This window comes from Loxodonta africana, chromosome 10, assembly GCF_030014295.1.
Source record: "Loxodonta africana isolate mLoxAfr1 chromosome 10, mLoxAfr1.hap2, whole genome shotgun sequence".
In the NCBI taxonomy this organism is placed as follows: Eukaryota; Metazoa; Chordata; class Mammalia; order Proboscidea; family Elephantidae; genus Loxodonta; species Loxodonta africana.
In genome coordinates, this window is record NC_087351.1 from 17,290,980 (window position 1) to 17,303,539 (window position 12,560).

Below are 12,560 nucleotides of genomic sequence, written 5' to 3' on the forward strand. Positions count from 1 at the left end.
AGGGACCAAGGCTTATTTATCTGTGCTCTCTGGAATGGAGCTGAGTGGACATCTCGTGGTTGTTGTTGTGGTTATTGCTGTTGGTTACCGTAGAGTCAGATCCGACTCACAACAATCTTATGTATAACAGAATGAAGTGCCTACTGGTCCTGTGCCGTCTCATCTCATGGTTGCTGTTGAGTCCGTTCCAACTCATGGAGACCCCATGTGTTACAGAGTAGAACTGCACCATAGGGTTTTCTTGGTTCTTAAAAAAGAAAAAACCAAACCCTTTGCCATCGAGTCGAGTCCGACTCATAGCGACTGTACGGGACAGAGTAGAACTGCCCCCATAGAGTTGCCAGGGAGTGCCTGGTAGATTGAAACTGCTGACCTTTTGGTTAGCAGCTGTAGCTCTTAACCATTACGCCACCAGGGTTTCCTTCTTGGTTCTAGGGGTCAATAAAAGTTGAATTACTATGGGTACAAAACATTGGGATACTTTTTCTATAGTTCTCATTAACATTTATGTGAGGAATCTGGGCTCCTGTGCCCCAACTTTGCTCAGATTAAGAGGTAACTTGGGATGTGGAAAGGAATGCTAAGAAGAGAATATGAAATAAGACCTCCTGTAATAGAAACTGGAGCTCTGGTGGCACAGTGGTTAAGGGCTCAGCTGCTAACCAAAAGGTCGGCAGTTTGAATCCACCAGCTACTCCTTGGAAACCACAGGGATGGGGCAGTTCTGCTCTGTCCTAAAGGGTCACTATGAGTCAGAATCAACTTTACAGCAGTGGGTTTGGTTTTTTTGGTTCGGGTAATAGAAACACAGGTTAAATTTTTAAAGCAAAACAATTCTTCCTTCACACTTAATTTCCCTGTTCTCTGACCTGGTAGTAATAGAATTGTTAGTTAAATAAACTCAGATGTTTTCATATTAGGCCATTATTAAAAGATAGAAATAAATTTAAAAGCATGTTTTGAATAGTTTGTATGCCTGAAAAGTACAGCCAGAACTATTACTTGTACTTCATAGCCATAGCACTGGCTATGCCGAGAAGAAAAAAGGTGTGGAGTCTGAGGCTTTCAGGAAGCAGTGAAGTTTTTTCCAGATCAGACCCCTGAGCCTCTCATTTACTCGCCTCTCTCTAGCTCCTGCTGGGTGTTTGCTTCATCTCCTGAAGCTGAGAAACAGCCGGTTACCTGTGCTTTGGCAGACGGGCTCTTATGTCTCCAGGAGGCTTCTGTACCTGCCCTTACGAATGGCGTTCTGAGTGCCCCACGCACTCAGCGCTCACTTGTAGAATGACACTGGGTTTACGCAGATGGCACTGCCCCAAAGGCAGTCAGCATGCACTGTCAGAATGGACATTTAAAGGGAAAAATAAGGAGCAATGGTAGAGGAAGACAAACTCCACAGTAAAAGTCACCATGTTGATTTAATATATCCACTTAGTTGCTTTTAAAGAGAAGAGCGTTTATTATGCCTTCCTCCTTTACAAAGGAAGAAAAAAAGTTCAACACTTAGATCAAATAATAAAAATGTTGTTGTTATTGTTGTTAGGTGCCATCGAGATGGTTCCAACACATAGCGACCCTACGTACAAGAAAATGAAACACTGCCTGGTCCTGCACCATCCTCATGATCATTATGCCCGAGCCCATTGTTGCAGCCACTGTGTCAGTCCATCTCCTTCAGGGTTTTCCTCTTTTTCGATGACCCTCTACTTTACCAAGCATGATGTCCTTCTCCAGAGACTGGTTCCTCCTCATAATGTGTCCAAAGTACTTGAGACGAAGTCTTGCCATCCTTGCTTCTAAGGAGCATAAGTGCTTCAAGTCCTCCTCATTTTAAGCAAGCAAGGTTGTGTCATCTGCATATCCTAAGTTATTAATGCATCTTACTCCAGTTCTCATGCTGAATTCTTCTTCATGTAGTCCAGCTTCTCCGATTATTGCTCAGCATACAGATTAAATAAGTATGGTGAAAGGACACAGCCCTGACACACACCTTTCCTGACTTTAAACCACACAGTATCCCCTTGTTCTGTTGGAATGACTGCCTCTTGATGCATGTACAGGGTCCTCATGAGCACAGTTAAGTGTTCTGGAATTCCCATTCTTCGAAATGTTACCCTAATTTGTTATGATCCACGCAATCTCACGCCTTTGCATAGTCAATAAAACACAGGTAGACATCTTTCTGGTATTCTCTGCTTTCAGCCAGGATCCATCTGACATCAGCAATGATAGATCTCGTTCCATGTCCTCTTCTGAATCTGGCTTGAACTTTTGGCAGTTCCCTGCCGATATACTGCTGCAACTGCTTTTGAATGATCTTCATCAAAATTTTACTTGTGTGTGATATTTATGATATTGTGCAGTAATTTCCACATTCTGTTGTATCACCTTTCTTTGGAATGAGCACAAATACGCATCCCTTCCAGTTGATTGGTCTGGAAGCTGTTTTCCAAATTTCTTGACACAGACGAGTGAGCATCTCTAGAGCTGTATCCGTTTGTTGAAACATCTCAATTAGTAGTCCCTCAATTCCTGGACCCTTGTTTTTCACCATTCCCTTCATTGCAGCTTGGACTTTTTCCTTCAGTGCCATCGGTTTGTGGTCATATGCTTCCTCCTGAAATGGTTGAACACTGACTAATTCTTTTTTGTAGTATTCCTTCCATCTTCTTTTGACGCTTCCTGCATTGTTTAGTATTTTCCCTATAGGATCCTTCAGTATTACAACTTGAGGCTTGAATTTTTTCTTCAGTTCTTTCACCTTGAGAAATGTTGAGCATATCCCCTTTTGGTTTTCTAACTTCAGGTCTTTTCACATTCCACTATGATACTTTGTCTCCTCAAGCCGCCCTGTGAAATCTTCTATTGAGCTCCTGTATGTGATCAGTTCTTCCATTCGCTTTAGCTACCCTGTGTTCAGAAGCAAGTTTCAGAGTCTCTTCTGACATCCATTTTGGTGTTTTCTTTCTTTCCTGTCTTTTTAATGACCTTTCTCTTTCTTCGCATATGAGGTCCTTGATGTCACTCCACAGCTCGTCTGGTCTTCAGTCATTAGTGTTCAATACGTTAAATCTGTTCTTGAGATGGTCTTTAAATTCAGGTGGGATATACTCAAGGTCGTACTTTGGCTTTCATGGACTTGCTGTAATTTTCTTCAGCTTCAGCTTGAACTTGCATATGAGCAGTTGATGGTCTGTTCCATAGTTGGCCCCTGGTCTTGTTCTGACTGATGATATTGAGCTTCTCCATCATCTCTTTCCACAGATGTAGTTGAATCGATTCCAGTGTACTCCACCTGGCAAGGTCCACATGTATAGTCAACACTAATGTTGTTGAAAAAAGTATTTGCAATGAAGAAATTGGGAAATCGTTACCTTGAATGTACCTTACACTTGAATCTCTTTGAAGTGAAGTGATGTATTTTCTTAATGGTCTGGCATAAAGAAATGTAAAATCTCATTCTCACTCTTACCTGTTACACCCAAGAAAGGCAGGCATCTGAACACCTAAATTTATGAAATTTGCCTGTTGATGTGGGGAGGTTTTGTTTGTTTTTTTTTATTTTGTTTGGTGCTCTAAAGGACAGATTTTATAGGCAGTAAAACTATTCAAAATTTAATTATTTAAATTAGAAATCACTTTATTAAAATGACAAATTTCACAACCATAGTTCTTCTTTACAGTTTTTAAGTTTAGCTTGCAAATCTTATTTTTCTTCCCATAAGCCTAGCATGTTTCACCAAGCTTTTAAGGAGTCTTGAAATATGCTTGGTTAACTTGAAAAATGCTAATTAATTAAATATACTCTGTGGCTTTAAACTGCAATTATGAATTTAACATCTTAGATTATTCTTAAATCCTTCAAATGCCTTCCTGAATTCTGAATAATTTTTATAACTCTAATAAAGTCATCAACAGTAATGCTAACATATCTTAGATATTCAAAGCTATGCATAAACTTAATAAGATTTCAATTTAAAACCACAAGTCTAAATCAACCAATTATATGTTCCAAATTGAAGTTTCAAGGCTTTCATTCTAATATGCTTTTAAATATTAAAAAAAAATTACAAATTACAGGCATGTAAAATTTCAAAATGCACAGTTTACTTCCTAATACAAAACATCAGCACTATGATTTTGACTATTTTTACTTTCCTATCTTAAACTCCAAATTTTCCAAGGGTTAAAACAGGCACATAGACACCTAAAGAAGACTGCTGCCATCCCAGTTCATTGAGATCTCTGCTGGATTGCTCACTGGGTCCCTGTCAGTGACCTTGATGGGAGTCACTGAATCCTATCTCAGTTACTGTTGTGTTGTTGTGTGTACTGAATTGATTCCAACTCATAGCCACCCATGTGACAGCGTAGCACTGCCCCATAGGGTTTTCTTGGCTGTAATCTTGTACATGAGCAGATCATCAGGTCTTTCTCCCAGCGAGCCGCTAGGTGGGTTCAAACCACCAACCTTTTAGTTAACACTTAACCGTTGCGCCACCAGGGCTCCTTTTACAGTTATTAGGCCGTGGTTTTCAGAACTTAAGGAGGGCATTGTCTTGCAGAGCACACAGTCCATGTAGCCTGATTCTTCTGCCTGCCAATGGGAGATGGCAGGATCCACCCAGGTTCATCACTGGATTGGATTTTGCAAATCTTTTGTTCTTAAATAAATATTCTTTCCATATACAGTAAAACCTGCAAAAGCCAGAATGTGTGTAAGGTAGAAACCTGTCAGGGAAGGAAAACTCAAATATCTTCCACTTACAGAGAGAGACAGAAAAGTGTTTAAGACTGTACCCTGTCAAAGGCGGGAAACTTGTAAGACCCAGAAAAACAAGGCCGTCCTGTGGAGTTCCAGCTCTCAAAGGCTTGACCGTGTCTCTGAAGACATGAACTTCATGGGATCTTGCTATTCTCCAATATTCTTAGGAACAGCAGCCTTCTCCTGGAATATTCAGAATGATACGGATCCTTACCGTGATATTGATTGTATTTTGGATTACTCACGTGGCTAGCCCTGGTGGCACAATGCTTAAGCGCTCGACTGCTGACCAAAAGGTTGGCAGCTCCAACCCACCAGCTACTCCATGGGAGAACAATATAACAGCCTTCTTCTGTAAAGATTATAGCCTTGGAAACCCTATGGGGCAGTTCTCCTCTGCCCTATGAGTTGGAGTCAACTCAACAGCTACAGGTTTGGCTTTATTTATTTTGTTTTTGTTTTTGTTTTTTTTTTATCTGACGTGCCATCATAACTATAAGGTGGTTCTGCTGAGCTCCTCTCTGTGTATATTATAGTTTTCACATTCTTGTTCTTAATTACCATGACAATATGTCTGAATATGTATTCCTTCTAGTTTACTTTACAAATTGTCAGTTACTAGAAGCATTTGAGGAGCTCTAGAAGCACAGTGGAAACCCTGGTGGCATAGTGGTTAAGTGCTACGGCTGCTAACCAAAGGATCGGCAGTTCAAATCTGCCAGGCGCTTCTTGGAAACTCTGTGGGGCAGTTCTACTCTGTCCTATAGGGTCGCTATGAGTCGGAATTGACTGGATGGCACTGGGTTTGGTTTTGGTTTTTTGGAGGCACAGTGGTTAAGCATTTTGCTGCTAGCCAAAAGGTCAGCGGTTCAAACCCACCAGCCACTCTGTGGGAGAAAGATGTGGTAGTCTGTTTCTGTAAAGATTACAGTCTTGGGAACCTTATGGGGCAGTTCTGTTCTGTCCTGTAAGGTTGCTATGAGTTGGAATCATCTCGACGGCAATGGTTTTATTTTTTGTTTTTGTTTTAGGAGGATGTTAAAATGAAAAGGGGCTGTGCTTTACAGCTTGTCTCGGTTGGGCTCCTAGTCTCTGGGGCACAGGAAGGAATCATCTGCCCCTCGTGACCTTTTGTAGGTCACCTGCACTGAGACCTTTCCACACTACTGAATTCCTAGTGCCAGTTCTGGAAAGAGCTGCTGCAGCCTCCCTGCATAGCCCATTTCAGCCTGGGCTAGATAGAAGGGCACCGTGGTTGCTCTCCTAGGTGATCATCAGCATACAGTGCCAACCTCAGGTTGTCTTTTATCTTGTGTCCAGAAAGACATAGTATTTTCATTGAAAAACTTATTTCAGGGGGATACTTTTAGCAAATACTTCCAAAGATGAAAAGTTGTTTGATTTCTCTAACAGAAGCTTCCATTTCCCTTAACCGCAACCCCACCTATAAAGATGCCTTGGCAAAGAATTCACCAGGGCTCTGCCTAAAGATCTGCTATTTTGTAAGGTAAAGTCTCTGCACGCACTCAAGGATTTGTGGAGTCGGTGAAATGAAAAGCTGAAGCAAGGGGCTCTATCTCTTCCCTGTGCCTCCCTGCCTTTCCCTTCCCAACGATTCGTAGAACCCCTCTGGATAGACCGGAAAGAGCGATCTCAAATCAAATACTGGAATTCCTCACAGAGCACAGTGATTTTTCTGTGCAGTACCTGAGCTCAGTATTTTATGCCATGTGTTTTCTCCCGTCTTAAAGCGTTTTAGTATCAAACAACATAAGAGATAGTGAAAGATCTCTCAGCTGTGTTCTTTACGTTTTTACAACAGTAAAAAAAAAAAAAAAAAAGTAATATAGCTCATTGTAGAACATTTTGAAAATATATAAAAGAATGTATCTATAGTAACAACTGCTCACAATCCAACTACCTGGAGAAAACCATTGGTAAAATGGTATATTTCCTTTGTCATTTTTTCAAGCATATTTTTTTAACATAGCTGAAACAAAATACATATAAAGTTTTGTATCCTATAGTTTTCACTTAAATAGGAATGTTCTCTAGTCATTAAAGACATGATTTTAATGGCCATATAATATTCCAACATAGGATAAAATATAATTGACAGTTACATTGCCCCATTTTTAGACATTTGCTTTGTACTTTTTTCCTTTATAACTACCCCGATACGCATGATTATGTTTAAATCTTTGTCATGGCTCCTTTGATTGTAATACACATCATCCTATCGAAGCACTTTGAATGTGGTGGGAAAAGATGACCAGTGGGTAGTTCTCTTCCCTGGCGCCCCTACCGTAGTAGCCCCCGCAAGGATATGAGAGAACAAATCAGCCTCTGTCTATGTCTGAGTCCCTTCCAGGCAACAGATTCCTATAGGAACCCACCAGACTAGAAGTCTTTGGCTTCGGTTTTGGATTGTGGTTTTTTTTTTTTCAAACTCCTTCCTCATAGGTATTGGATAACAGAATTCTGGGTCATGTTCAAAATGGATGCCAGCTTGACCAACACGATGGAGGAGTTTCAGGAGCTGGTGAGAGCTAATGGTGAGGAGTCACACTGCCGCCTAATTGACACAACTCAAATGTGAGTGTCAAGGTTTTGACTAATCTTTCGAAACCACCTCCCTTCTGTAATGCAATCCAGGCTGCTTCCGCTAGGTTTCTGACTCCCACTACGACTGCTGCTCCTTCATCACTCTGAAAAGGCCCTCACACTCCAAGTGCCCAGCCAAAGTAAAAGGCTAGGTAGTTAAGAGGAAAGCAGAGAAGCCCCCTGGTGATGAAGCTGTAGGTGACTAATATCCGAGAGCAGAAAAAAATAAGTCCCAGTCAAAAAGAAATTAGGTAGCAAGATACTGACTAAAAGTTATCCAGATCACTAGAAACTGAAAGCAGGGTGGCTGAATTCAGGCCTCTTCAACAGCTAGTGCCAAGAGCCACCCTGAACTTGTGAACAGGGAAGGGACTGCTGAAAATGTATTGAGCGTGGGGTCTACAACATACACGATGTCCGCAAAAAGCACTTAGACTTCTAGAGCTGGTTGGGATATCAGGACCAGCTCAAATTATTCCTTGATTACTTATTTATGAGATTGACTGGCCCACTTTGGGAAAAAGGATCTTTCTCAGTTGGAGAAGGGAGTGAATACATCGAATGCCAAGGTTTTCACATTGTGGGTGCTTTATTTTGGGATATGATAGACCCCTAGGACATAGAATTCCAGAACTGAAGGGCATTCTAGAGTTGGTCTAATTCGACATCCTGATATTTCAGATGGGGAAACTGAGGCTCAGCAAGGTTGTGACTCGGGTAGACTGCATAGCTAATTAAGTTCGCGGCAGAGCAGAAGCTGGACTCAGTGCCCCTGTTTGCAGTGCGCTGTGCCATACCCATGTAGAAATGACTTCAGAATCACATTCCATGGCCCTAAGTAGATCCGTTTAGCAGTTTGGTTTCTCTGTATTTCTGTCCTTACAATTATACAAGATTAAAGAGATCTCTCAAAGTAACAATTTGTTCTTTTAAGGATGAAGAACCTAGGGCCCAGGGCACTTGTCAAACCCAGGTCTTCTTGTCCCAACATGTGTATAAGTGGTTTTCCTCTACCAGTATTTTCCATAGTCTCTTCTTTAGGAATTAGTCTGTAAGATATTGCCTGACCAGATATATTTGAGAAATGGTGAGTTAAATGTTCCTTTTGCAGTGCATCTCAGAGCCTGTAATATGCTCGTTGGCTCATGGGACTACAGAATTTATAGCATTTCCCAAACTCTCCTGACCACAGAACACTTGTCAAATGATCAGGTCCCCTAGGAACACCAGTACGGGAAACACAGATCTGCGCCCTGCTGCCTCTCACAGTTGGGCAGCTCCCCTTTGCTTCCTTAATAGAGGAAACTGAAACTGAGTAAGACACACATTGGCTGATTAAAAGAAAATATGGAGGGTACCCTAGGGTCAGCTAGGCTTCATTTCCAATGGCCGGGGGAATTTTAGGAAAGTGCCACAAACCTGCCCAAAGTGACGGTCCCACAAGTGATGCCCTGCAGCAAGACATCTCCCCTCAAGCAGCGCTAAGAGCTGGTTCCCTGTGCCCTTCTACCCTGAAAACCACTCCACACCCTTGCAGTTGCCAACCAGAGAGAATCCCCGTCACACTCACAGGAATGACGCAACACAGAAGGCACAGACAGAGCGGACATGCCAGGGGCTAGGCAAAGGGGAGGAGACTGTGACCAGTGCCCGTGACTTTGTTCTTTTATCACCTCAAAGTAGACACTCCTTCTACCCTGTTCCCATGGCCCACTTGAAAGGATCATTGAAAACCAGCAAGGCTTCCCGGTTACTGTCATATACAAAATGAATTTGGGGAAACGGTGCATGCATTATTTTAACCAGTGGAAGTTAGCTAACAGTGCTTTGTATATTCTCCTGGGAAACGTTAATGGATTTACTTATAAAAAGCCATTTTGATTTTTTTTTCTTTCTCCCTGTTTCCTGCCTTTTCTGTTTATCCTCAAAAGCAATGCCCGTGACTGGTCTAGGAAGCTTACACAAAGGATAAAGTCGAATACCAGCAAGAAAAGGAAAGTCTCCCTACTCTTTGACCATCTGGAACCAGAAGAGCTGTCTGAGCATCTCACCTACCTTGAGTTCAAGTCCTTCCGGAGGATATCTGTATGTACCCAAGGGACAAGAGGAAAACTTCCCTGGGGCCTGTCTGAAAATCAGCAGAGAAATTCAGTACCCACCCCCTCATCCTAGAGGCCCCCTCAGTGCTGAGGAGCTTAGCCAGCAGGCTTCTTAGAGTCCAGAAAATCTGTACCCTCTGAATCTCTTGGGTTACTTCTGCTGTGCCTTCCCCGCTCCCATCCTCTGTGCTCACCCCACCCCACCCCACCCTTCACTCCCTTCACAACACTCAGCACACATAACAGCATCACACCCACACTTCTTGTATCTCTGATAATGATTAGACTCCCAGAAATTTAAAAAAAAAAAAAAAAAAAAAAAACTCCCTCCAGAAAAGAATGGGGGCATGTCCTGTCCTCTAAGAGTTTGAGTTCACTCTTGGATAGGCTTTGAATAGCTCTGGAAGTCCCAAAATTCAGTAGATACTCCTGGTTCAGCCCAGAATATACTTAAACCCTTGAAGTAGTACTGACATAGCCCAGCAGTCACCCATGATCCTGGAGATAAACTACGCTGTCTCAAACCTCACTAATGGGGTCACTAAGCAGAGGCAAAGTTACTGGTGGCAGAGAGAGATGAAGGGAAAGAGAAGATTTCAATTTATCATCAGGGACAGAAAGAGCACGCAAGTACATCCCTTCCTTACTACAAGCCTTAGAACTCCGTATGTGATACCAAAAGAGCATTGGTTCCATCCGGGAGAACTCGTCAACATGTAGGATGACCCTCAATGGCCGACATGGTTTCCAGAGAAATAATACCCTTATTCTTCTTAGCCCCACCCCTACCAACAGATACAATCTTCTATTTTGCTCTAAAACTAGAGTTGATCTAGTTGTGGATGCATTTCTTAGAATGGCCTATGTCTGCCGGGTGAGGGGAGGGATGGCTTGAGCAAGGTCACACAGCTTATTCAAGTCAGAACTTGGGCACAGGTCATAGGCAGGTCCCTCTTCTTTTATGTCACCATTCTGCATATCAGCCACTCAGCACCTCTTCCCAGTCCAGTTGTGTCTGGAAGGGAACCCACAGACCAGGTTACAGAAATTCTTTCATCTTTTCTCCCATATGTTAACATCTCTCCTGTCTTCACACAACTGTTGCCAGTCAGCCAAGAACCCTCCTGCCCAGCTCCCTTTCAGAAGTAAGTCTGGAGCATTAATCTGCACTACCCCTATCCCTTCATTGGCAGCCCTCAGACAGACCCACAGGCTCCAGTTGGGAGGCTTCACCTGGGAACCTGTCATTTGGCAGTGCCTCTCTCATCATGGGGCAGGACACCAGTCAGAGCTGAGAGCCACTGAAAAGAGCCATTTATCACACTGGAAATCAGAGCTGTGCTGGGGCTAGACTGGCAGGGCTGCTGGGCAGGGTCTGTGGGATGCCAGAGCACAGATCAGTGGAGGCAGAAGTGAAGAGCCAGTGAGGAACAGGGAGCTGAGCCAGTGCTCACTGGGGTTGAGGCAGTGTCTTCTTTGCAAAGGGAAACATCAGTCTGAGCCTTCACTTCTTGAAGTGGCATGGTCCCTTCACCGAAGAAAACTAGGGTTTTTTTTTTTTTTCCCTATACAGTTCTGAACAGTTTTCCCCAACTGTAACCTTCCCTTCAACATGGGGTTGGAGAGAAAATCTCCACTGTGAATTGAGTCGTATTGTATATTTTGTGTTTACTATAACACTTCAGGGTAGACGGACGGCTAGGGTCCCCAAGAATGCCTCCATGGTTGGTGATTCACGAGGAGGGCTCGCTGTTTTATTACAGTGAAAGATATGAACGAAAGCAGCAAAGGGAAGAGGCACGGGGGGAGCCCAGAGGAAACCAGGTGCAAGCTTCCAAGAGTCCTCTCTCAGTGGAGTCACCCAGGACACACTTAGTTTCTCCAGCCTCAAACTGTGACAGCACGTGCAGTGTTGTCTACCAGGGAAGCTCACGGGAGATGCAATGTGCAAGGTTTTTGTGGGGGTGCTGGTCATGTAGGTACCCTCTACCTAGCCTGGACCAAAATTCCACACTCCCAGAAGGAAAGCAGGTGTTCAGCACAAACCATATTGTTTACACAAACAGCTTAGACACACTTATCAATTAGAGAAAGGTGGGCACATTCCTGAAATCCAAGTTCCTCAAATGTCAGTTAAGGGCCAACCTTGCGAGTGGCCTTTCTAAGGACAGCGGTGTCAGGCCTGCTGTGTTAACTCTTCTATGCAGGGCGTGGGAGAGATAACTGGGGCGATTAAAAAGCAGGTGGATTCAATGCTGTATTTACAGTGGGAGGTGTATATAAAATGAATTCATTGGAATGAGTCATGAGAACTTGCTTTTATATTCAGTAAGATTTTTGCTTTATATGTCTCCCTTACACAGTGGTTTTGGTCCTACTCATATTTTTTCACCCCTCAGCAGCCACACAGCACATTAAAATTACAATCAGTCAATTTGCACCTATTCTAGTTAGATGATGGGTTCTCATCAGTGTATTCACTCATCAGGCAGGACTAAGTTGTACTACAGAACAACCCCTCCCCACCCCAGTCCTGGTAGCTTAACAAGCAGAAGCTTGTTTCTCACTCACGCTACATGTCTAACGTGGGTCTGCCGATCATAATCACTCAGGGACCCGGGTGACGGAGGCTTCATCCTGACATGAATTTCCACAATCTCTGCAGCAGCGGGAAGGCAACATGGCAGATCACTCACTGGCTCTTAAATCGTTGACTCAAATATGACATCACATTTCCTTGGCTAAACCATGTCACATGGTCGCCCCTGATTTCAAAGGGGAGCGCTGAGACGCAGAGAACTGGGAATCTGTGGAACACATTAAGGGATCCCACAGCAGTGATGGAGGAGAGCAGACCATCCCTCCCTCTTGGTGATGCTGACTGAGCAGAGGGATTCCTTGGGACAGGGGCACAACAAATACGGTCGTCACTTATACTGGATCTTCCAGGACGTTCCCAACTTCACACATGCTTTTTCACCATCAGCCGTAGTCAGTGTCACTGTCAAGTGTAGGAACTATGCTCACCGAAAATACTGCAGACTAAGTTTCACATTGTCCCCCACTCAGACTCTGATCAAGATGCTATGTAG

The 12,560-nt window shown here is 43.3% G+C and overlaps 1 protein-coding gene across 4 annotated transcripts in view; it reads left to right on the forward strand.

Annotated features, from left to right (window-relative positions):
* The window catches only part of RASGRP1 (RAS guanyl releasing protein 1), a 79,314-nt gene that overhangs the window by 41,879 nt on the left and 24,875 nt on the right, over positions 1-12,560 (forward strand). For all 4 annotated transcript variants that reach the window (XM_064292213.1, XM_064292214.1, XM_023558640.2 and 1 more), the window contains exons 4-6: positions 6,210-6,272; positions 7,229-7,360; positions 9,301-9,454. In XM_064292213.1, coding sequence (XP_064148283.1) covers positions 6,210-6,272; positions 7,229-7,360; positions 9,301-9,454 — 349 coding nt within the window. The remainder of the gene's footprint in view (positions 1-6,209; positions 6,273-7,228; positions 7,361-9,300; positions 9,455-12,560) is intronic.